The sequence below is a fragment of the Microcaecilia unicolor genome, chromosome 1 (genome assembly GCF_901765095.1).
Source record: "Microcaecilia unicolor chromosome 1, aMicUni1.1, whole genome shotgun sequence".
NCBI lineage: Eukaryota > Metazoa > Chordata > Amphibia > Gymnophiona > Siphonopidae > Microcaecilia > Microcaecilia unicolor.
Window position 1 is genome coordinate 479,143,166 of NC_044031.1, and position 26,187 is coordinate 479,169,352.

At 41.4% G+C, this 26,187-nt stretch overlaps 1 protein-coding gene across 1 annotated transcript; it reads left to right on the forward strand.

Annotated features, from left to right (window-relative positions):
• The first annotated feature begins 1,423 nt into the window (after positions 1 to 1,423).
• On the forward strand, positions 1,424 to 24,855 carry TTR (transthyretin). The gene is made up of 4 exons (XM_030190132.1): positions 1,424 to 1,532; positions 8,644 to 8,789; positions 16,565 to 16,700; positions 24,593 to 24,855. The coding sequence occupies exons 1-4, from the start codon at positions 1,464 to 1,466 to the stop codon at positions 24,698 to 24,700; spliced, it is 459 nt and encodes a 152-aa protein (XP_030045992.1). The 5' UTR covers positions 1,424 to 1,463; the 3' UTR covers positions 24,701 to 24,855.
• The last annotated feature ends 1,332 nt before the right edge of the window (positions 24,856 to 26,187 follow it).

Here is a 26,187-nt window from a genome sequence, read left to right on the forward strand (position 1 = left end):
TTAGAGTTCATAAACAAAACATTTTTCATTTTAATTAGTCTGAGATTTTGACGCCTGACAGCATTTTCCAGATTCTCAACTTTAGAGCATAAATTAATTGTCCTTTATCCAAATATCTCCTCACGTTTCCAGGTACCTCAAACCTTGTCCCATAAGATTCCCATTTATTTTCCATGTCAGACACTTTCCTTTCCGAAGCTGACGATGCAGATCCCATCAGATCAAAATGTGAAGATGCGTTTTGTGTTTGAGTTCCCAGAGAAGTCCGAAGGTTAGAAATTGCTTCCCCCTCTAAACTGAAAACTCACGGCCTCAGTAAAGGGATCAGGTCAGTCCTAGTCCCTGGTTTTAATAACGAAAAAGTTTCAATACCTGCAGCTCCATTAGATTGAAAAGTTTTACTTGAGCTCTCCACTCCAGAACATCCACATTTCGATGTTGACACCAACACTGATCTTTCCTGATTCCCAGAAACTGCAGGTTCTTCTCTCTCTCCTTGCAGTTCTGGGACGGATTTGCTATGCTACTCATCTGGGTGTCATCCTCGGGCAACATTAGAGGTAGTGGCTGTAGATAGGACATGCCTCAGCCATGCTATCTCCCCAGCTGAAGACTGCACCGAGAAATCCACATTTGGGCCCCAAATCACAAAGGTATCTATCGGTCCAGGCAAAACAGAAGCTGCTCCGGGTTCCACAGGGAGAATGCAGGTCTTGGATTTCCTCTTCATCATAGGGAAAAGAGGTAGCGTCTTGCAGTGCAATTCAGCAGGCGGACATCTTGGGTAAGCTCTTCACTGGGTCGGAATATTTCCTCTCACAGTAAAACTTAAAATAACTTTCACACTTCAAAGAAAAAAACAAACAAAATAGGCACAGGGGATAGACTATCCCCTTACAGTTACAACCCCTTTATCGGCCATTTTATAGTTACAACCTTAAAGTCAACAGGGGGAAAAAACTGCACAGAGTCATAGGTACAACCCTGGCCGCCTTTTTGGGAATACTGGATGTGCCATGCTTGTTTTCATCTGCTGTCATTTATTGTTACTAAATCAGATTTTCCAAAGTTAGATGTTCCATTTTATTATTTCCAGTAATATCTAAATATGTTGTAAATAAAGAAATGATCAGCAAATCAAACTTTATGCGTTATTAAACAAAATGTACTAAAGTACGTTTGTAACACAAAAATTAAAAGAAGTAGGTTTCTTTATAACATGCAACAGACCCAAAAAGAAAGAAAACCAGAATGTATTTTAGAAAGAATGGATTAAGACCCTAATCTCATTAAACAAGGTTTACATTTGTTACTAATTCCCCTGTTGTTTACTAAAGTAAATACGCTGTCAGCAGATCTGAAATCATGGGAGCACTGCTAAACTGTTTAATTTAAGAGGGGGAGGGATTGGGTATAAAACTTCAGAAGGTTGCAAGCTGTGAGTTGAAGAGACGTCCAGCAGAATGGCCATTCATTCTCTGCTCTCGCTTCTCCTCCTTCCTCTATTCTGCTTCTGCCATGCTGCACCAGTGGTAAGTTCCTGGGGGAGTGGGGGAGGGGGGAGGGGGGAGAGAAGCCACTGCACATATTGAAATGTTAACTTTGTAAAAGTAATGGATCACAGCAGTAAGCAAATTAAGAAAAAGTGCACATTTTATTTTTGTGAGGAAAAAGTAGCAAAAATGCAACCTTCATTTGCAAATCATGCCACGTAGTGTGATGTTCATTGAAAACTGTTCATGACCATTTCCTAGGTACCTGCAAAAGTCAGCCTCAGCTAACAGTGTGTTCGGCTCATTGGGAAAGAAATGATTTCTTTTCCTTTGTTATTAAACTTCTCGAAAACCTTGATGAAGTTTGCCAGATCTGCAGTGCGTACTGTCAAGTCGGGAGCTAAGACATGTTGTAGGGCGACATTTTGTGTTCATTAATTGGTTTATGAGCTTATATAAAAGATGGGCCTTTAATATTAATGGGATAACTTAACAAAGTATAGTAAATACCCTCTCTCTACAAGAGTTCATGTCAGGTAATAACACAGCTAGTACATGTCAGCACTGCACCCTTACATTTATAGAATACCGAAACATGTAAATGCTCAGCGTTATTCTATGCATGAGATGTGCAACTCAGCATGTAAATGCAAGGGGGGGGGGGGTTATAGGGGAGAAGCTTGGGCAGGCATGAGGGAACCAATATTTGCACAGCGCATATTATATCACGGTGTGTGCAAATTCTAATGTGTGCAGCCAAAAAGAGGGTGTGGCCATGGGCATAGAATGGGTGGGTTGTGGGGGTTTCAAAAAACTATGCGCATTGTTATAGAATATACCTGATCTGCCCCTAAGTTAGGGGCCCTTTTACAAAGCGGCGCTAAGCCCAATGCGGGCTTACCGCTCGCTAAAAGGGAAGTAGTTCCCACCCCCCCAGCATGCGCCATTTCTGGTGCTACAAAACTATTTTTACTTTTGTAGCGCCAGTGTGTACCCGGCAGTAATCGAGCAGTGCCGCACGCTGCTCCTTTACTGCTGGGGGAGCACGGGAGCCCTTACCGCTTCCTCAATGAGTGGTGGAAGTACTCCCACCCAAAATGGGTGCACAGCAAGTGCTTCAATTGCCGAACGTCCATTTCTTTTTCTTTTTTTTTTAAACCTGCCTTTTACCCAGTGCGGTAAAAGGGGGCATCTGCGCGCATCAAAAACACACGCTGGTGCCAGCATAGATCCCCTTTTGCTGCGGCTTTTAAAGGACCTCTTAGGCACAGGTATTTAGGCCTGGTTTTAGGTGGTCTAAATGGGTGTGCTAAAATTTAGTTACAAGAACAACCACTAAGCATATTCTATAAACTATATCTAACTTTAGGCATAGTTTATAGAATCGCTCTAAGTGCATGGGTTTTTTTACACCCATTTTCAAGGCACCATTTACAGAATTTGCCCCATAACTTACAGAATACTGTACACTACATGCTAAAGTGCCACATTTAGGTGCCAACATTTTATGTCTGCTATTGATGTGCCCCCAGATTCGAATTCTGGTGCCCAGGGCAGATGTGCATGCAAATGAATTAGTTAACAAGGCGTCAAGAATTAATAATTGGATTTAATTAGCAACAGTTTAGGTTTGCACGATCATCTGTCCTAGTCGCTATTCTATAACATCAGCGCCAAAATGTGCCCTTTGCAGGCTGGTAGATTTGCACAGATCTTTTGGGCACATTTATTGAATCCGGAGTCAGTGGGCATGCCTAAACATAGGCACATTGATGCCAACTTATGCTGGCATTCTCTAATGGAATCTTGGCACCCAGATACCATCACAGAATTAGATCTCAGTATGTGCCTGAATTGTGGCACCCCGCTTCTAGAATTGCCCCCCATGATTTTTTTCACAGCAATATTTTCTATTCAATGTCAGCCTCAAGATTCCTGACAATTGGAGTGGAGAAGTGGCCTAGTGGTTAGAGCACCAGTCTTGCGTCCATAGACTATTATTAAATGGACTTGGGGAAAATCCACTATTTCTGGGATAAGCAGTATAAAATGTTTTGTATTTTTTGGGATCTTGCCAGGTATTTGTGACCTGGATTGGCCACTCTTGGAAACAGGATGCTGGGCTTGATGGACCTTTGGTCTTTCCCAATATGGCAATACTTATGTACTTATGTAATCCAGAGGTGGCCGGTTCAAATCCCACTGCTGCTCCTTGTGATCTTGGGCAAATCACTTAACCCTCCATTGCCTCAGGTACAAACTTAGATTGTGAGCACTCCTGGGACAGAAAAATATCCAGAGTACCTGAATGTAACTCACCTTGAGCTACTACTGAAAAAGGTGTGAGCAAAATCTTAATTAATTAATTAACCCCAAGCACCTGTATTACACACAGAAAAATTATGAGTATGGACAACATTAACATATGGCAAAGGTTACAATCAAATAGATGATGAGCTATAAGAAACTTAGTAAAGTGATTGTGCTATGGCATCCCATGTTTGCTTCGTTGTTAAGGACAATGCCCAGCTTGCCAGGTATTGCTAAGGTTCTTGCCAATGTGAAGCTCAGTTTTGCTTAGGCCATCTAGGTAGGAAAAGGGACTAGTTTGCAGTATATTTTACAAAAGGTTTACAGAACACATACTCTTTTCTAAAAATACACATAAGGCCATGGGGAAATGTTTATTATACAGCATGTATCTCAAATAAGAGAATAAAAGACATGCAAATGCCCAAATGCAATAAAGCTTATCACTGACCATATTAACTGGGAGGAAAACAAAAGCAAAAATAGAACAAATATATATTTAGGCAATTATAAGAACAAATCTTAACACTGGTCTTCTTTTACTAAGTGGCGGTAAGACCAATGCGGGCTTACTGCTCGCTAATCTGGAACTATGGCCAGGCTACTGCAGCAGCCTAGCAGTAATTCCCACCCCCAGCACACAGCATTTCTGGCACTACATAAATATTTTTTATTTTTGTACCACTGGTGCTTACTCAGCGGTAATCGGGCCGTGCTGTGTGCTGCCTGGTTACCAGCAGGTTAATATGAAAGCCCTTGAAATAGCTGTGCGATAAGTGGTTCACTTACTGCACGGCGATTTCTTTAAAAAAAAAAAAAAGAAAAGACAGCCTTTTACCCGCTGCGGTATATACTGCGGTATATACTGATATATAACATAATATTTACAGGGAAATTGAAGGAAAAAAAAGAAGCAACTAAGGCCAATATTTTAGAGCTAAAAAAAGCTTCCCTCAATAATTGAGTATTCCGTGACACATCTGGAAAATTCTGTATGGTTTTCCTGCAGAAAAGCATAGCCTTTTTATTTTTAAATAAGCTCTCAAAACAGTTAATTTATCTCTTTTGTGCAAAAATGTTATCAAGAGAGTGGCCCAGGCTGCGATGAAATCTGTGGAATCCTCCAGAAATGCAGTTAAATCTGTCCTCTCTGCTGTACCCATTTCTACTAGGCCACTCTGCTTATCTTCCAAGGACAATTTCTTAGTAGAAACAGAGAAACAGTTAACCAACGCCAAATCATCTGCATTTGGCAAACCCGCTATCTCTTTAAAATAGTTCCTTGCCAGGATTCTGCAAATAAGTGATGTGTTATCGAGAAATTAAGGAGCCAAAATGTCCTTATCCTCATAATATTTTCCATCATCTCAATTTTGCAATGCAAGAAGAGACTATCTTTAATTGCAGAGATACTGGTATTTTGCAAGGAAGAAACTTTATTTTCCAAAAGATTTACTGATGATATCTTTTTGATTGAAGTAACTTTGTATTAAGTTAGTCCAATACAAAAGATGTCATTCTATTTTATTTCTGTTTATTACCAAAACCAGCAAAAAATGATCTTTACATAAAATTATCACTAGAAATAAACTAGGAGGGATAAGAGTACACACTAATGAAAGCAACATCAGCATCAGTAAACATTTCTTTATAGAAAAAGTGGTGGATTTATGGAATGGCCATCACAGTTGAGGTGCTGGACACAAAAATGGTAAAGACAGTCAAGAAAGCCTGGGATATGCATTATTTATTTTATTATTTATTTATTGCATTTGCTACTACTACTACTACTATTTAGCATTTCTATAGCGCTACAAGGCGTACGCAGCGCTGCACAAACATAGAAGAAAGACAGTCCCTGCTCAAAGAGCTTACAATTTGAATCCCACCCATTTGCAGGCTCAATGTGGCTTACATAGTTTTGTTATGACATTGTCATTCCAGAATATCAGATACAGTTAGTAGTGTGTAGAGATTAAGTAGGGAAGAAAGAGGAAGGTGATTGGGCGGGTGATAGAAGTGGATTTTCATAACTGGTTGGGTTGGGAAAGTGAATTAGTGAAGCTGTTGGTTCTCGTTGTAGGCCTTGTTGAAGAAGTGTGTCTTCAGAGATTTGCGAAAGTTATTTGTTTTGACAATTGATTTCAGGTCTGTGGGTAGAGCATTCCATATTTGCGTGCTCATGTAGGAGAAGGTAGTGGCATGCATCAGCTTGTATTTTAGTCCTTTACAGCTGGGGAAGTTCAAATTGAGAAATTTGCGGGATGTTCTTGTGGCGTTTCTAGGAGGTAGGTCCACTAGGTTCAGCATGTAGATCGGGGCATCTGCATGGATAATTTTGTGTACAATCGTATATATCTTGAACGCAATGCGTTCTTTAAGTGGGAGACAGTGCAGTTTCTCTCTTAGGGGTTTTGCACTTTCATATTTAGTTTTTCCAAATATGAGTCTGTCGGCAGTATTCTGGGCTGTTTGGAGTTTTTTGATAGTCTGTTCTTTGCAGCCCGCATATAGTGCGTTGCAGTAATCCAGATGGCTTATTACCATTGACTGTACCAGGGTGCGGAAGACGTATCTCGGGAAGAATGGTTTTACTCTTTTGAGTTTCCACATGGTGTGGAACATCTTTTTCGTCGTGTTCTTCACGTGGGTATCAAGAGTGAGGTTTCGATCAATAGTAACTCCAAGAATTTTCAGGTTTTGTGAGACTGGAAGAGAGCAGTATGGTGTGATTATGGTAGAGAAGTTTTTTGTGTTATGTTGGGAGGTGAGTACAAGACATTGTGTTTTTTCTGTGTTAAGTTTTAGTTAGAATGCATCCGCCCAGGTGTGCATGATTTGGAGTCTTTGGTTGATCTCGTTGGTGATTTCATTTAGATCATGTTTGAATGGGATGTAGATTGTGACATCGTCTGCATATATGTAAGGATTGAGGTTTTGATTGACTAGCAGTTTGGCTAATGGTATCATCATTAGGTTGAATAAGGTTGGTGATAGGGGGGATCCTTGGGGTACTCCACATTCGGGTGTCCATGGGGGTGATCTGTCCGCATTCGTTGTTACTTGGTATGATCTTGTGGTTAGGAATCCTTTAAACCATTTGATTACTGTGCCTCCTACTCCGAAGTATTCTAGTATATGTAATAGTATTTCATGATTAACCATGTCGAAGGCACTGGACATGTCGAATTGTAGGACGAGTATGTTGTTACCAGTTGCGATTGCTTGTTTGAATTAGTTCATTGCAGCTACTAGAACAGTTTCTGTGCTGTGGTTTGTCCGAAATCCTGATTGAGATTCGTGCAGGATTGAGTGTTTATTTAGGTATTCAGTGAGTTGTTTCGTCGCTATGCCTTCCATGAGTTTGGTTATGAGTGGGATAGATGCTACGGGGCAGTAGTTGGTTAAGTCCATTGTGTTCTTCTTAGCATCTTTCGGTAGCGGAGTTAGTAGGATGTTTCCTTTATCTGTGGGAAAGAGCCCGTTTTGAAGCCTGTGATTTACGTGGTTCGTGAGGTCTGTTTTGAATTGTTTGGGTGCGGATCTTATTAGGCTGTTAGGGCATATGTCTAATTTGCATTGTGATTTGGCGTATTTTTCGAGCCAATGTGAGATTTCCTTTGATCAGAGCTTGTCAAAGTTGGTCCATGATCGGTCTGCTGGTTATTCCCCGGGTTTCGGGTCTAGACATTCAAGTATGTTTGTGTAGTCCGTTGTATGTGTAGGTATCATAAGTCTGAGCTTTATGATTTTTTCCTTGAAAGTAGTTTGCGAGGTTGATTGCTGATGGGGTTTCTGTGTTGTTGGAGGTGGCTGTAGTGGTGTTTAGGAGATTGTTTACGAGTGAGAAGAGTTTGTGTGTATCTTTGTAGTTTGGTCCTATTTTGGTTTTGTAGTATGTTCTTTATTAGATCCTTAGCTCTGACGGAGTGATGAGTGAAGTCTTGGATAAGTCATGGACTTCTTAGTTGAAGAGTAAGTGGGAGACAAATTTGGGTGTCATACTAAGAAGCAAATTTGAACAGACTGAATTGATTTCATGGCCATTTGCTATTGTAATGTTTTATGCAGTCATGTAATAAATAGGCAGGAATGTAGCCCCCCTCTCTCTCTAAGGTCACTTTTACCGCTGTTTGGTAAAAGAACTACTAAAGTTGCAGTCTTTCCTGCATGCTAAGGACATTTTAGCCGCTGGGATAAAATGGCCAAATTTTCTATTTTTGTAATTTGTGGGCATGCATTAATTTTGCCATCAGCACGTGAGCTCCCACTGCAGTAAGGGCCCACAGGCTAAGCACGTGCTAATCGGTTACCTTGTGGCAATGTAGCACTCTCCACCCCCAGAACTATCCCTTGCGTCAAAAAATAAATTTCCTGTTCAGTTCGTTCAGCTGCTTGTCCTGGGATTTGTAGTATGGAGTGCTGCCACGATTTGGGTTTCTGCCAAGTACTTGTGGCCTGGCTTGGCCACTGTTTGGAAAACAGGATTCTGGGCTAGATGGACCATTGATCTGACTCAATATGGCTACTCTTATGTTCTTATATAAAATTACCATGGGACACCTCAGCACGCTGTGCAGTAGGCCATTTTTTGCTGCGGTAAGCATGCATTAGTGCTTTCCGTGGCTTTGTAAAAGGGCCTCTTTATTCATGCTCAGAAGGGCATCATTACTTATAACCACAGCAACAAAATAGTACCACAGTCCTCCTTTCTTTTGTTAAAAATCTTTTCTGGTGCCTCCTTCAAAGCAGAGTCTGGCTAAGACCATTTGTTTTCATTGTATTTTTTACAGAATGAATTTCCAGGTAATATTTATTGCATTTTCTTCATATTTTTAAGGATCATGATATCCACGGCACGGCTGATTCAAAATGCTCTCTCCTGGTGAAAATTCTGGATGGTGTCAGAGGGATTCCAGCTACTAATGTTGCAGTCCAAGCGTACAGAAAGGCTGAAGATGACACCTGGACATTGTTTGCCAGCGGGTAAGTCATATATTATATACAAGATCACATCTGGGAGATATTATATGAAACATTTTCCAAATGCAAAGACCCCTGGATTCTATATATCATGCCTAGTGTTTCGTGCTGAAATCCAAGCTTATTCTATAACAACGCATAACTTAATTGGTTTAACAAGCTAATCAGCATTGATAACAGCACTTAACAAGCAATAATGAGCACTAATTGGCAATAATTAGAATTTATGCATGCAACTCCCAAAGCATATTGTGTAACACACAGCACCTAAATTCTAATGCACACAACCAAAAAGAGGGTGTGGTTATGGGTGGGGAAATGGGCATTTTGTAGGCATTACAAAATTAACGTGCAGTGTTATAGAATATGCCCCTCAGCGCCTAAATCTACACGCCAGTAAGTATGCCACGTTTTCCTTGGAGTAAATGGATGCACATAGTTCTAGGCACTGGGATATCAACTAAGTGTATTCTTTATACTGTGCCTCAATCTAGGGGGAAGTTTGTTCTGCACAGATTTTTCAGGCGCTATATATAGAATCTAGCCCAGATTGTTTTAAACGTAGAAAAGGGCTCTTATGATCTTGTGTGTAGGTATACATAGATAAAACTTTATTGAAATCTCTTCATTGGGTTTGCTTTCATCGATTCATTAAGGATCCTGTTTACTAACTGCGGTTGGGCTACCATGTGGGTAGCACATGCCAGATCGACCCTACCACTGGGGTAGCGTGGGTGCCTGGCGGTAGTTCCAAAGTGAGCCCTTACCGCCTTCTAAATAGATAGTTGTAAGTGCTCAGGCAGTAAATAGCCGTACACTGTTAATGCCAGGCCATTTACTGCCCCATTTTTAAAAAGGCCTTTTTCCCGCCATGGTAAAAGATAGCCCAGCACATGTCAATTTCATGTGGGAAAAATAGTGCAGACCACTTTTTACTGCGACTTAGTAAAAGGGCCCCCAAATGATTAAGGTCAGCTTGAGACAAGGTGTGATCCACATTGTCTGGAAATAAGCGATATCTCTCCCCATATCAAGATTATTTTCAACTCGATTCCAAGCTTCCTTTCCTTTCCAAAGTCTTGGAGAAAGTGGTGTGCAGTCGGTTGCTAAATGTTTTTGAGAAGCGATTGGTTCTTTACCCTTAACAGCCAGCCTATCACCCAAGGCACAGCACAGAAATAGCACTTGTGGCTATGTTTAGGGAAATTCAGAAGAAGCTGAATGATGGCCAGGAGGTTGTTTTGGTATTATTAGATTTGAATGTGGCCTTTGATCTAATCACGGACTTCATTTATCTAGGCTACAATAATTTGGTATGGGAGGAACCGTGTTGCATTGATTTGCATCTTGTCTGGCCAGTCTTCTAGAACTTTATATAACTCCAAATTATCTAAATTTTTTTATTGCTCACTGTGACAGTCTTATTTTAGCATCAATAGTTTTTAAGGTCTTTTTAGTGCCATTACCAATCTTGATACGGAGCATTGGTTTTAGCTGTTTTATTAAAGCAGATGATATCCAACTGTTGTCTTCAATTGATCTGCCTGATTGCAGTCTTGGTCCCTTAGGAGATAATCTTATGAATGATTTTTCACCTATAAAAGTGCTTGTATAAAATTCCACCGTGGATATGCATATCCGTGGAGGAGTGGCCTAGTGGTTAGAGCACCACCGGTCTTGCAATCCGGAGGTGGCCAGTTCAAATCCCGCTGCTGCTCCTTGTGATCTTGGGCAAGTCACTTAACCCTCCATTGCCTCAGGTACAAACTTGGATTGTGAGCCCTCCTGGGACAGAGAAATATCCAATGTACCTGAATGTAACTCACCTTGAGCTACTACTGAAAAAGGTGCACAGTACCATGAAGGTGTGTGCTTGTATGCAACCTACATGTAAGCATGTTCAACAGCAGAGTTTGAGTGGAATGTGGGCAGACTCACCAGTTTCATTCATTCCCCCAAATCTAGGCTTTGCATGCAAGTTTGCACTGTGATTTATTAGAATAAGGTCACACACAACTTAATTTAATTCGAGTTAACAGCCCATTCTTGGTGTTAATCCATGTTAATTAATGTCAGTTAGCAGGTGTGCACATAACTGCCCTTAGTTGCTATTCTAAAAGCTGGGCATGCAAATTCTATCATGCACAACTTCTAGGGGAGGGGGTGTGGATTTGGGAGGGGCATGGGCAGGTCAGGAATTAGGCATGCAGGTTATAGAATACTAGGAGTTAAGGGCCCGATTCTATATACGGAGCCTAAAATTAACGCACAGTAGCCAATCACACCTAAGCATATTCTAAATACCGTGTATAAATCTACGCCGGTATTTAGAATACCCTTAAGTATAGTTCATGCAACTAAATCTATACACATCCATTTACACCAACGAAAAGCTGGCCTACATCCCTGCATATAGGTTTACACGCACTGGCCCATATTTTATAAGGACATACGTATATTTTGGAACGCCCACAAAACAACCATTTCCACACCCCTAACCATGCATCTTTTTGCCTGCACATGTTAAAATTTAAGCAGTATGTTACAGAATACGCTTATCATGTGCGTATGCAAATTCTAATTTTTGCCAATTAGTGCTCATTATTGCTTGTTAAGAGCTATTAACAATGCTTACCAGCTTGTTTAAACAATCTATGCGTGTAGTTATGGACTATGCCTAGATTTACAGAACTCTAGGCGTGCTATATAGAATCTAGGGATAAGTGCTTTGACATGGTATAAAGTTAGGCACAAAGGGCTAGATTCTATATATAGTGCCTGAAAAATCCACATGGTAATAAAAATACGCCTAGGTGTATTCTTTATAATATGCCTAAATGTTATAGAATCGGCTTAAATATCCATGCAATATATAGAATTATGCCAAGCATCTCTCCATGCAACCAAATTTGGTCACATCCATTTAGGCCATGTTTTACTTGGTATAAATCCCGACATCTAAATTAGACACAGAGCAGCTGTATTCTATAATAATGTGAATGAATTTTAGAAACGTCCGTGCCCTGCCCATAGCCATGCCCCCTTTTCAACTATGCGACATAGAATTAACGCGCATCACGTTACAGAATACACTTAGCGAGTTGTGGGAAGCTTGCCAGGTGTCATTTGGGAAGCTTGCCAGGTGCCCTTGGCCTGGATTAGCCGCTGTCGTGGACAGGATGCTGGGCTCGATGGACCCTTGGTCTTTTCCCAGTGTGGCATTACTTATGTACTTATGTAAATCTCAATGCCAATTACTACTGATAATTGCTTGTTAACATCCAATTAACAGCACTGAATAGCTAGTTAACCAATTAAGTTAAGCAAATTGTTATAGAATATGCTTCAATTTCCATGTGGAAATTAGGGCACCGTATATAGAATTTGGGGGAAACTGCAGACTTAGTCTAGATTTCACACTTAGTTCTCATCATCCTGGCACTTAAATTTTGGCGCTCTTTCTTGAGTCTACCCAATTGTTTATAAAACATATACGATGTGTATATTTTATAATACCAAAATCATCACATTCAGGGCCCCTTTTACCAAGCTGCAGCAAAAGGGGCTGGCGCTGGCATCAGCGCATGTTTTACATGTGCACTGAGGCCCCCTTTTACCACAGCTAGTAAAAGGGAAGTCTCGCTTTTCTACAGGAAATGGCCGGGCAGCAGGTAATGCACTTGGCCAGCATCCATTTCATGGGGGAGCCCTTACTACCACTCATTGAGGTGGTGGTAAGAGATCCTGCGTTAACGCGGCGGTAACCGGGTACACTCCGGCGCTACAAAAATAAAGTTTCATAGCGCCAAAAATGATGGCATGCTAGGCGTGGAAAGTACCGCCGGGCTGCTGCAGTAGCCCAGCAGTACTTCCTGTATAGTGAGCGGCAAGCCCGCGTTTGGCTTACTTCCACTTAGTAAAAGGAGCCCTCAATGAATAATATCAAAGGAAATATTTATAAAACATGGAGAAAAGACCATGGCAAAAATTTTCATGCGTCATGGCAGCATGGTGAAATATTGAACTCTTATTAGAGTCAATTCCCCTGATGCAGCTAAGGAGAAACAGAGCTTCTGTCAGAAACTGGGAATCTATGTGCAGCTGAAAACATGGGAAAGTTAACGCCAGAAAAGTCCTGCCTTCCAGTGTGGTTTATTCTTATTTACAAAGGGAAATGAATGACACTCCTATATATCTGATTGAGCAAGTTAAGTACTTTAATTTTTTGAGCAAGTTTTTAAAAGATTTTTTGGGGGAAAAAGGTGTGTGTGTGGCAATGTGATGTTACTGTGGGAAAGTGGAAATGTTCTAATGGAGTTTTTATGATCACTGATGTATTCCCTGAACTAGCTTCTAAGAAAATGTTTCAGAGCTTGGTTCTAAGGGGTTAACTAAGGTCTTTTCTCTATTTTTAAAAAAGGGAGGGTAGAAGGGGGGTTGCGGGGAGGGATATAGAGGTACGGATAAAGGAGAATTAGCTGGGAGTAAGGAGGGGGGAAACAAAAAAGAAAAGTGATGGCTACTACCTATGTTATGATTACAAGTTGTTCATTCGTTTCCTGTTGTATCTTGAACATGGCGTATGAATATTGTATTGTTTGTGATAGGTCATCAATAAAATTGTTTAAAACTAAAAAATATTCCCTTTGATATTGAATGTGATGATTTTGTTTCTATGACTATTTAAATTCAACCATCCTGTTTTTTATTGTACATATTTTATGCTTACTTCTGAGCAGGTGTAAATGTCCTCGATTTCAGAATAGGTGTGATTTCTACTGCTTAGGCTGTAATATTTTAGAAAGACACATAGGTGCCTATTGTCTCTCTAAATTGGCCAGATTAAGCACCTTACTGGGCCTTCAAACAGATGAAATCTGTTATAATATTACCCTCTTAAATTCTTTTCATGCCATCAGAGATGCCAACTCTGTGACTGCTTGAGCACACCCAATATTCTTTCCTGCACGCCTCTACTTTAGAAACTGAGCAGCCTGGGAGAGCAGGAAGGAAGGCCTGGTGGCTCTGGGCTACTCCCATCACCCCTGCAGTCTTTTGGCTAAGAAATCTCTGACCAATGGGCCAGCAGGGAGAGCAGAGAATAGCAGCAGTGTGGGCAAGAGACACTAGGAAAAGATGGATAGAGGTGCAAGAAAAAGGAAGGAAAGTCTGAGAAAAGGGCAGAAGACCTATGAGGAGGGTGAGAGGTGCAGGCAGAAGAGCTGATTGCAGGGGCATAGCCAGACACCCAATTTTGGGTGGGCCTCAGCCCAAGTGGAGGGGCATGAAACCCCACCCCCCTCCATCCCAGCATCCCTTCTCTTCCTCGCCAGAAGAGATCAGCAAATCACATGAACTGCTCTTACCGACCTTGATGCAACTTCCTGGCCCCTCAAACATGCATCCACCTTAATTGGTACTTATGCATGTGCTATTCTGTAAGGTAGTATGTAAGTGCTATAGCGCATAACTGAAAGGGGGCATACATGTGAGTGGACCATGGTAGAGAAAGGAGTAGAGTAGACTGACTCTTTCCAAAAAACCAGGGAGACATACAGTGGTGGAAATAAGTATTTGATCCCTTGCTGATTTTGTAAGTTTGCCCACTGACAAAGACATGAGCAGCCCATAATTGAAGGGTAGGTTATTGGTAACAGTGAGAGATAGCACATCACAAATTAAATCCGGAAAATCACATTGTGGAAAGTATATGAATTTATTTGCATTCTGCAGAGGGAAATAAGTATTTGATCCCCCACCAACCAGTAAGAGATCTGGCCCCTACAGACCAGGTAGATGCTCCAAATCAACTCGTTACCTGCATGACAGACAGCTGTCGGCAATGGTCACCTGTATGAAAGACACCTGTCCACAGACTCAGTGAATCAGTCAGACTCTAACCTCTACAAAATGGCCAAGAGCAAGGAGCTGTCTAAGGATGTCAGGGACAAGATCATACACCTGCACAAGGCTGGAATGGGCTACAAAACCATCAGTAAGACGCTGGGCGAGAAGGAGACAACTGTTGGTGCCATAGTAAGAAAATGGAAGAAGTACAAAATGACTGTCAATCGACAAAGATCTGGGGCTCCACGCAAAATCTCACCTCGTGGGGTATCCTTGATCATGAGGAAGGTTAGAAATCAGCCTACAACTACAAGGGGGGAACTTGTCAATGATCTCAAGGCAGCTGGGACCACTGTCACCACGAAAACCATTGGTAACACATTACGACATAACGGATTGCAATCCTGCAGTGCCCGCAAGGTCCCCCTGCTCCGGAAGGCACATGTGACGGCCCGTCTGAAGTTTGCCAGTGAACACCTGGATGATGCCGAGAGTGATTGGGAGAAGGTGCTGTGGTCAGATGAGACAAAAATTGAGCTCTTTGGCATGAACTCAACTCGCCGTGTTTGGAGGAAGAGAAATGCTGCCTATGACCCAAAGAACACCGTCCCCACTGTCAAGCATGGAGGTGGAAATGTTATGTTTTGGGTGTGTTTCTCTGCTAAGGGCACAGGACTACTTCACCGCATCAATGGGAGAATGGATGGGGCCATGTACCGTACAATTCTGAGTGACAACCTCCTTCCCTCCGCCAGGGCCTTAAAAATGGGTCGTGGCTGGGTCTTCCAGCACGACAATGACCCAAAACATACAGCCAAGGCAACAAAGGAGTGGCTCAGGAAGAAGCACATTAGGGTCATGGAGTGGCCTAGCCAGTCACCAGACCTTAATCCCATTGAAAACTTATGGAGGGAGCTGAAGCTGCGAGTTGCCAAGCGACAGCCCAGAACTCTTAATGATTTAGAGATGATCTGCAAAGAGGAGTGGACCAAAATTCCTCCTGACATGTGTGCAAACCTCATCATCAACTACAGAAGACGTCTGACCGCTGTGCTTGCCAACAAGGGTTTTGCCACCAAGTATTAGGTCTTGTTTGCCAGAGGGATTAAATACTTATTTCCCTCTGCAGAATGCAAATAAATTCATATACTTTCCACAATGTGATTTTCCGGATTTAATTTGTGATGTGCTATCTCTCACTGTTACCAATAACCTACCCTTCAATTATGGGCTGCTCATGTCTTTGTCAGTGGGCAAACTTACAAAATCAGCAAGGGATCAAATACTTATTTCCACCACTGTATTTCACATCTTCTACAAAGTTCCATATATTTGTGATACTAAGAGAGTAACTGTGTTCTGGATAATGAGCTGAGCATATTGCAACGATGCTCAGGCTAGTTCAAGTTATTTCAGGCAGGAGTCAGTCTAATATAACATGTAATGACATACAGGTCCTCATGGTTTAGTTCATTTTTAACATAGCATAAGGTTCTATTTATTTCCCGAACTCAGTGAAGAACTTGTGGTGATACATTTTTTAGTATTACAATTTTGAATCAATTAAGCCTGTCTAATTCAAATACATTAAAAATCTAATGACCCAAATTAAGGGCTCTAGCGATTCCAACGTGGCAAATGCAATGAAGCCCATTCAATTCTTATGGGCTTTGTGACATTTGTCGCATCAGAATCACTAGCGTTGACTTTGTAAAAAGAGCCCTAAATCTTATGTGGTTGCATAACTGAACATTATTCACCAATTTACTTTTTCCAGGTAAACAGTGGCTCAAGATTCAGACATCTGAAAGACTTGTCAGATGTTTAAATGTGTTACAGGAGCCTGTGTAAATGTCTGTGCAGTTTAGGCTCTAGCATTGCTCATTTATGCCTCCTAAATAAATATCAATTTCAATTCTGTTTTCTCATAGGAAATCTTCCAAATTTGGAGAGATTCATGATCTGACAAATGAAGATCAGTTTACGAAAGGAATGTACAAGATTGAGTTTGCAACAAAAGCTTACTGGAAGGAGTTAGGTATTACCGCGTTCCATGAATATGCTGAAGTAAGTAGCCCCAATGAGGGCAATTCTATAACTTACCCTCAAATTCTACTTATGGCGCAGTGCCAGATAATGTGCATTCTAAGCTGTTCATCATGCATAACATATGCTACTTTTATGCATAGAGGTAAATTTTCTAAAACATTTAGATAGTTAAGTAAGAACTTCCCTGGCTAAATTAAAGATTGTGAAAATTTGTCATGATTAAGCAGTTAAATGTAGCTGCTCAAATTCTGGGTAGTTCAGAGGCAGGATGGGAGCAGAAGTAAGAAGCCCTTGTACTAAAGGGTTGCCACGTAGCAACTCAGAATTACCACCAGCCCAACGCAGGTGCCAGCAGTAGTTCCACCCCCACCATGCACCATTTCCAGTGCTAGTGGAAATATTTTAAACATATTTCTTCAGGGGGGTTACCCAGTGGTAATCGGGTAGCATCGCATGCTGCCGGTTACTACTGGGTTAGCGTGGGAGCCCTCACCGTCACCTTACTGGGTGGCGGTAAGTGCTTCCCCTGAGCTGGCTGCACAGCAAATGTGAATTTACCACACAGCCATTTCATTTTTTGGCCTTTTTACCTGCTGTGGTACCTTGGTGCATGGCAAAGACGGCCGCTGCCGCTAGCACAATGCACCTTTTACCACAGCTTAGTAAAAGGGCCTCTAAGTTAGGCAACTAGGGCTGATTTTTAGCCCTACTCACTTAATATAGCTAGTCAAATTTAGGTGATTAAATCCCTCTGCACCAACATTTCAAAATGATTGAGGATGCCAAACACAATACAAATTGTCCCTCCCTTGACACGATATTGAGGGTGCCCAGCATCCACAGAATAGCTCTTATACCTAAATCTGGTTGACTGGTACTCACCAATTTACCTCTAAGCTCTCCCCTGTCTTGCCAACCCCCACCAAACTCCTCTTGTCTCAAGCAAGGTCTCTTGAAGGCCTGATCTTCTTCCCTTCACCTTCCTTCCCAATTTTTGCTGTCTCAAGCAAGGTTGGCCATCAAAATCAATGAAACCTCATGTTCACCCTGGCAATGATATTTGTCAGCATAATGGTGTGTCCACCAATCTCCTGAGCAGGTAGCAATATGATAGGTAGAGCACATTACAAATCTAAAAATTAATTATTCAACATTTTGCATACTATTAATTTCATGCAAGTGAATTCTACCAATACTTTTGTTCACAATCATTTCACTAGCGCTTTATTAAAGTTAGGCCTGGATGTTCCATGAGGTGAAAAGTTTAATGTGAAGTGCATACCATGAATTTCTTGAAAAACAAAAAAGAAAGCAAAGTATGAACAACAGTGAAAAGAAAGGCAATCGGAAATGTACGTAATGACCAGTTTTAGATAACTATTCCCCACCCCCACCCCATTTACTAAGCCATGCTAGTGCCGACACAGCCCATTCACTTTGAATGGGCTGTGTCGGCATTGCTGAGCGGCAGCTGCTAGTGCGGCTTAGTAAACAGGGAGGCATACTAGTGCTGTTTAAGAAAATACACATACATGTTACAGTAGGGTACAGTCAGTTATCTAAATATCAGTTTTCTCTCTTCCAGTTACTACTTAAAGCAATATATATATATATATTTCCATGAACTTTATCATAGTAATTCATTTAGTACTAGCTGCACTATCTTAGAATAGTATCTTTAGCTTTCTTGCAACACAATAATGGCAGGTATGTACCTGAAAAAATGTCTCTTCTGACCTTTCATTATCAAAACTTTGATGATCTAAACTTAGTCAATACCCAACAAGTTTAAGTAATCAGTTCCCCCCCAGTACTAAGCATAAAGGAAGCAACTCTTTAAATAGAACAGCATCTTGGTGCCAAGATTCTATTGTAGAATCCTATATAATAATTTGCACCTCTAACGTTCCATGTTTGGCTGCCTGGGTTCGTAACATCTCCTGACGTCAGCCAGCCTCCAGCGTTCCATTCCCCCTCACTGTCCCGCCCTCACGTCAAGACGTAATGACGTCAGAGGGCGGAACAGTGAGAGGGAAGGGAACGCTGGAGGCGAGCTGACGTCAGGAGGGATGTTATGAACAGAATGGAAGCCAGCGCCAGCCATCCAGAGAACGTTCAGGTACAAATCGAGGGGAGGAGAGAATCGCGGGACATCGAGGGGAGGGAGGGAGGGAGGAAGGGCAGAGCAGAGGAGAATTGATGGACATGGATGGGATGTGAGGACAGTAGAGGAGAGAATCGCGGGACACAGATGGGATGGCAGGGAAGAGGAGAATCACAGGACATGGAGGGGAGGGAAGAATTGCTGGACATGGAGGGGAGGGAAGAATCGCTGGTCATGGAGGGGAGGGCAGGGGAGAGAGAAAAAAAAAAAGCTTACATGACAGCCTTCCTAGGGCCCGTTTCATTGTTGAGGAAACGGGCATGGTTCCACTAGTATTAGTATAATGTTGGCATTGGAGAGGAGGAGTGGCCTAGTGGTTACAGCACCGGTCTTGCAATCCAGAGGTGGCCAGTTACTACTACTACTACTTATCATTTCTAAAGCGCTACTAGATGTACGCAGCGCTGTTGAACATGAAGAGACAGTCCCTGCTCGACAGAGCTTACTATCTAATTAGGACAGACAAACAGGACAAACAAGAGATAAGGGGAATATTAAAGTGAGGATGATAAAATAAGGGTTCTGAACTAGTGAATAAGGGTAAGGAGTTAAAAGCAGCATCAAAAAGGTGGGCTTTTAGCTTAGATTTGAAGATGGCCAGAAATGGAGCTTGACGTATCGGCTCAGGAAGTCTATTCCAGGCATATAGTGAAGCAAGATAAAAGGAACAGAGTCTGGAGTTAGCAGTGGAGGAGAAGGGTGCAGATAAGAAAGATTTACCCAATGAACGGAGTTCCCAGGGAGGAATGTAGGGAGAGATGAGATTGGAGAGGTACTGAGGAGCTGCAGAGTGAATGCACTTATAGGTCAATAAGAGGAGTTTGAACTGTATGCGGAAATGGATAGGAAACCAGTGAAGTGACTTGAGGAGAGGACTAATATGAGCATAATGACACTGGCGGAATATTAGTCGTGCAGCAGAATTTTGAATAGATTGAAGAGGAGAGAGATGACTAAGTGGGAGACCTGTGAGAAGCAAGTTGCAATAGTCTAAGCGAGAGGTGATAAGAGTGTGGATGAGGGTTCTGGTAGTGTGCTCAGAAAGGAAAGGGCAAATTTTGGTGATATTATAGAGAAAGAAACAACAGGTTTTAGCAGTCTGCTGAATATGTGCAGAGAGGGAGGAGTCAAAGATGACCCCAAGGTTACGAACTGATGAGACAGGAAGGATGAGTGTGTTATCCACAGAAATAGAGAATGGGGGAGGAGGAGAGGTTGGTTTAGGGGGAAAGATAAGAAGCTCAATCTTGGTCATGTTTCGTTTCAAATGACGCTGAGACATCCAGGCAGCAATGTCAGACAGGTAGGCTGATACTTTGGCCTGGATTTTGGCTGAGATTTCTGGTGTGGAGAGGTAGATCTGGGAGTCATCAGCATAAAGATAATACTGAAAACCATGGGATGAGATCAGAGTACCAAGGGAAGAAGTATAGATGGAGAAAAGAAGAGGTCCCAGGACAGATCCCTGAGGTACACCAACTGACAGTGGGATAGAAGTAGAGGGGGATCCACTAGAGTATATACTAAAGATATGCTGGGAGAGAAGAAGAAAACCAGGAAAGAACAGAGCCCTGAAATCCAAGTAAGGACAGCGTATCAAGGAGTAGGCTGTGATCAACAGTGTCAAAAGCAGCAGATAGATCGAGAAGGATCTGGCCAGGAACAGATCATTGGAGACTTAAGTAAGCGCTGTTTCAGTTGAATGAAGGGGGTGAAAGCCAGATTGAAGTGGATCAAGAATAGCTTGAGAAGAAAGAAAGTCAAGGCAACGGCGGTGAACAGCATGTTCAAGTATCTTGGATAGGAACGGGAGGAGGGAGATGGGGCGATAGTTGGAAGGACAGGTAGGGTCCAATGAAGGTAGGGTAGGGTCCAATAACAGAAAGACTCTCTTACCACCTTATGAACCTGAGTTCCCAAAGATAATTGACTATACCCCAGTTCCCAGACTTGTGGAAGAGAAAATTATTATCTTGTAAATAGCTAGGTGCTGTTCTATAATGGACGTGCATCCCAGGGTGCACTTTATAGAATAGCATGAGCACTGGTTTTTCTCAGCATCTATTTTTTTATGCCATTTACTGAATCTGACCTTTACCCCCAGATTCTATAAATGGCACACTCTTGAGATCAGCGCACAAATAAATTAAATAATAAGCCATTAACAATCAATAATTGGCTGTTAACAAGCAATTATTGACATCAATTAGCATTAATTTGGAAGTTTGCACAGATCTGCCAGTGCACGATTCTTTAAAGATCTGCGCCCAAAGCTTCTTGCACACAACCCAGAAGAGGGCATGGCCATGGGAGGGGCATGGGCAGATCAGGGGCATTCGCAAAAGATGCACTCAGTATTACAGAATTTCAGGAATCTACACTTAACTTATGCACCAGGATTTACACCAGGGTTCAGTCAGTGTAAGTCCTCACGCCCAAACTTGGGCTAAAAACCATTTCATTGGCTGATGGCTCAAGTAGTAGGTTCAAAGAAATTTAGCTGAGACATTGGTGTAGAGCTGGTGAGTCTTTGTGTGTGCTGAGAAATACTGATTCTTAAATAAAACATTCTCTTTGGATATGAAGGGTGAGTGATTTTTCTAGAACATTTTGCTTTAGTGAACTTACCAGAGTTAAGTGAGAGAGTGATGAATAAAACTGAATTGATGATTTGTGATGGATAAATATATAATCCTCACATCTGATGAGGATTATGGGATAGGAGGTTGTGTTCTATTGTGGATTAAAAACTGGTTAAAAGATAGAAAACAGAGATTAGGGTTAAATGGTTAGTATTTTCAATGGAGAAGGGTAGTTAGTGGGGTTCCCCAGGGCTCTGTGCTGGGACTGCTGCTTTTTAACATATTTATAAATGACCTAGAGATGGGAGTAACTAGTGAGGTAATTAAATTTGCTGATAACACAAAGTTATTCAAAGTCGTTAAATCGCAGGAGGATTATGAAAAATTAAAAACGGACCTTACAAGACTGGGAGACTGGGCGTCTAAATGGCAGATGACGTTTAATTTGAGCAAGTTCAAAGTGATGCATGTGGGAAAGAGGAACCCGAATTATAGCTACGTCATATAAGGTTCCATGTCAGGAGTCACGGACCAAGAAAGGGATCCAGGTGTCATCGTTGATGATACATTGAAACCTTCTGTTCAGTGTGCTGCTGCGGCTAAGAAAGCAAATAGAATGTTAGGTATTATTAGGAAAGGAATGGAAAACAAAAATGAGGATGTTATAATGCCTTTGTATCGCTCCATGGTGCGACCGCACCTCGAATATTGTGTTCAATTCTGGTTGCCGCATCTCAAAAAAGATATACTGGAATTAGAAAAGGTGCAGAGAAGGGAGACGAAAATGATAAAGGGGATGGAACGACTTCCCTATGAGGAAAGGCTAAGGCGGCTAGGGATCTTCAGCTTGGAGAAAAGGCGGCTGAGGGGAGATATGATAGAGGTCTATAAAATAATGAGTGGAGTTGAACGGGTAGATGTGAAGCGTCTATTCACGCTTTCCAAAAATACTAGGACTAGGGGGTATGTGATGAAGCTACAATGTAGTAAATTTAAAACGAATCGGAGAAAATTTTTCTTCACTCAACATGTAATTAAACTCTGGAATTCGTTGCCAGAGAATGTGGTAAAGGAGTTTTAAAAAGGTTTGGACGGCTTCCTAAAGGAAAAGTCCATAGACCGTTATTAAATGGACTTGGGGAAAATCCACTATTTCTGGGATAAGCAGTATAAAATGTTTTGTACATTTTTGGGATCTTGCCGGGTATTTGTGACCTGGATTGGCCACTGTTGCAAACAGGATGCTGGGCTCGATGGACCTTTGGTCTTTCCCAGTATGGCAATACTTATGTACTTATTTAACTGTTTCCTTCTGGCTTTAAGTCTGTTGCTGTTGACCTTTGTGAAGCTATGGGAAGGGGGAATGGGGTTTGTGAAAGGCAGGGGAGATGCTGGAGGGAGGGAGAGAGAGAGAGAGGGAGCAATATAGGACCCAGTCTCAACTTATACATGGGTCAGAGCATTTTTGGCCATTTTTAGTCCTAAAACTGCCCTCGATGTATACATTAGATCGACTTATAAATGAGTATATATGGTAAGTGAACATTTCCTAATGCAGAGCTAAATCAAGGCATAGTACTAAGTTGGAATTTTCCGCCTGTGTTTTCATGCCAAATTAGCAACCAAGTGCTCTCTTCTACAAATATTGGCGGTCCACTTAATTGCAGACAATATGTTTTTTATGGAGATATGTGCAAAATGTTTGAGTAAATTTAGGTGAGATTTATATGTGTTTTTCACAAATCAATAAATGGACCTAAAATCCTAATGGGAGCAATACTCAGCCCACTGTGATAAGCGGCTTGTAAGCCGCTTCCAGCTATGGGCTGAACTAACCCCAGATATTCAATGCTGGGGCATGTGTGGCTTCCAGCATTGAATTTCCTGATATGTGCACTGACCTGGAAGTTAACTAGGCACTGGTCAATATTCAGGCCAGTGCCTGGTTAACTTAGGGCATAAAGACACAACAGCTTTTTTCTGTCCTAACTTTAAATGCTTACTTAGCCTGAATATCACCCAAGCTCTGTCCTCAGACCTCCCCTAACCTACCCGGTTAGGGAGTGACCAGTTAGCTGAGATATTTAGCGGTACTGCCCCGTTAAGTGCCACTGAATATCGGCAGCCAACCAACTCAGTGCAGTTTAACCAGGTATGAAGAACAGAAAACCAGAGAACACAAATCTTCCACAAAATCACACAAACTGCAAAAGGAGTGGAATAAGCCAGTCACAATGTCCAAGGAGACCAAAGTTTATTCTTCAAAGAAGATGTGCTGACAAACCAACTCAACACGGGTCACTTTTTGACATACAAAGCCTTCGACGGAGGTTCTTTAAAGTCAGCAAAACAAATGTAAAAGGTGGTCACACTCAAAGTACCATAAAGAACAGTGTGAAACTCGCAGCATCACAGCGCTACGCATCTTCAAAGTTCTGCCTGGTGTGGGGTTAATGTGTCAGCTTCTTTGAAGAATAAACTTTGATCTACTTGGACATTATGACAGGCTTATTCCACTACCTTTAACCAGATATGAGCTTCTGCTGCCTGGTTAAACCCTTTCCAATATCGACCAGAGCCGGTGGTGGGAGGCGGGGCTGGTGGTTGGGGACGGGGCTAGTGCTGGGCAGACTTATACGGTCTGTGCCCTGACAATGGCAGATACAAATCAAGGTAAGGTATACACAAAAAGTAGCACACGTGAAATTACCTTGTTGGGCAGACTGGATGGACCGTGCAGGTCTTTTTCTGCCATCATCTACTATGTTACTATGTTACTATGACCCGAATATCCTTGACGCACTTCCTTAATGCCATAAGAAGTTCTTGGTCCAATATTTATAACATCATGATTACACTGCAGCAGTGAAGTAGATGGTGCTAAGGGCTTGAACTTTTATAACAATCAGACTGACAGAAGAGTAATAGGTACAGTTGAAAAATATTGGTTTCAAGTTCTTTCTTCCTAATGTATTATGAACTTCAGTCTTTTCAGTGCATCAGTCAAGATATGTTCAAAGCATAATTGCCAATCTTATATAGTACAATATGTTTTATTGGTAGCATTTTTCCAGGGTCCCAGCCAGAGGGTCTTTGGTTATTTCATCAGCAAATAAACTTACTCTTTTGGGGGCTAAAGCTCAAAAGCTTGTTTTCTTTTCCAGGTGGTTTTCACAGCTCATGATCCTGTTCATCGTCATTATACCATTGCCTTACTCATGAACCCCTTCTCTTACACAGCCACCGCTGTTGTCAGTGACCCACACGAATAAGCTACGAGAATTGTTGAGAAATCTAGAGCTGGATGAGAACGCTGTATCTTAAAACTGACTTTGCTTTGGTTTTGCTGGTACTGAAGTTTCTCCCTCCCCCTATGTTTTAAGTTTCTCCACTAGGACAGTCTCTCCAATAAATATTTCTTCTTACATTTTGTCTGGATTCTTTGTATGATGTCTTCTTGTAGTTTACACTACTGGACAAAGGTTGAAAAACAAAACAGTATTTTAGAAAAAAAAGTGCATTACCTGCAAGCCAAAAAAAAATTTCCTACTCGGCTATACATAAAGAACCTTCAGAGAAAACAGTTTATTTGCCAAGATTTATATCCCACGCATTCAGGAAACCTTCAAGGCAGGGTACAATAAGTATAAAAATTAAAAGAACAAATAATCACCAACCTTTGATTTCAACAAACACACATACAGCCATTTGAGCGCATGACATTTGGGAGGGGTTATACATAGAACAACAATAAACAACTATAAACAAGTGAATGGAACACACAAGGGAGGGAAAGAAAATTCAGTTCAAGGCAACAGCCAGGATAATTAGAGAAAAGGTGGTCACAGGAAGTTGGAAAAATCACATTGGAAAAGCCAGATTTTAAGGACTCCTTTGAATCTCTTCAAAGAGGATTCAATTTGAATACCCATTGGGTCAGAGCTAAACAACTGAAAGCTATGGATCAAGATGTATTCAAATGGAGCTTAGAAAATGAAGGCAATACCGGAATGGAGTAGTCTAGGTGGTTGATGTGGGGAAATCAAAGACAACATGTGACATGGTAAGCCAAGATAATGCACTTTCTTCCAAAGTCTATATATGGCATCCAAATGTGGGCACAACTTAATTGGATAATGAAATAATAACTAATGAAAGTAAAAAAAGTTTTGAAAAATAAGTTAGTAGTAAGGATCGATGAGGATTGCGGTACTACCTCTGAAATATGCCTGGCTCATATTAGCTATTAGAGAGGTAGTTACGCGGGTCTGATGATCTTACTAAAGGGCCACTGTTAAACTAGAGACCATGATATTTTGATGAGTATAATGAGACAACTGATTGAACTACTCCCTTCACCAGTATAAACTTATATATGCCTCGTGAATACGTTGATTGTATATATTCCTATGGGCATCTCTAGTGTTTAGCACGTACTAATCATTAGCGCACGCTAAAATAAATAATTACTTACTATTTTGCAAAAACCTGAAAACTTATCCTTTTAAGAAATTCTTTAAGATTGAATTGTAAAATTGGAGAATTGCATATTTATGACCAATTCTTCTTAATGGTAACTTTATTCAGTATATTGTTAATGTAATTGAGTTCTATTAAAGTAAGCCACATTGAACAGAAATAAATGTTTGGATAATGTGGGATATAAGGACAAACAAACAATATGGCTGTGGAGGTGGTGCCCTGAAAAGCTCATTCTGGTATATTTGTAGGAATTAGAGCCTAGGCCATCTTTTATGGA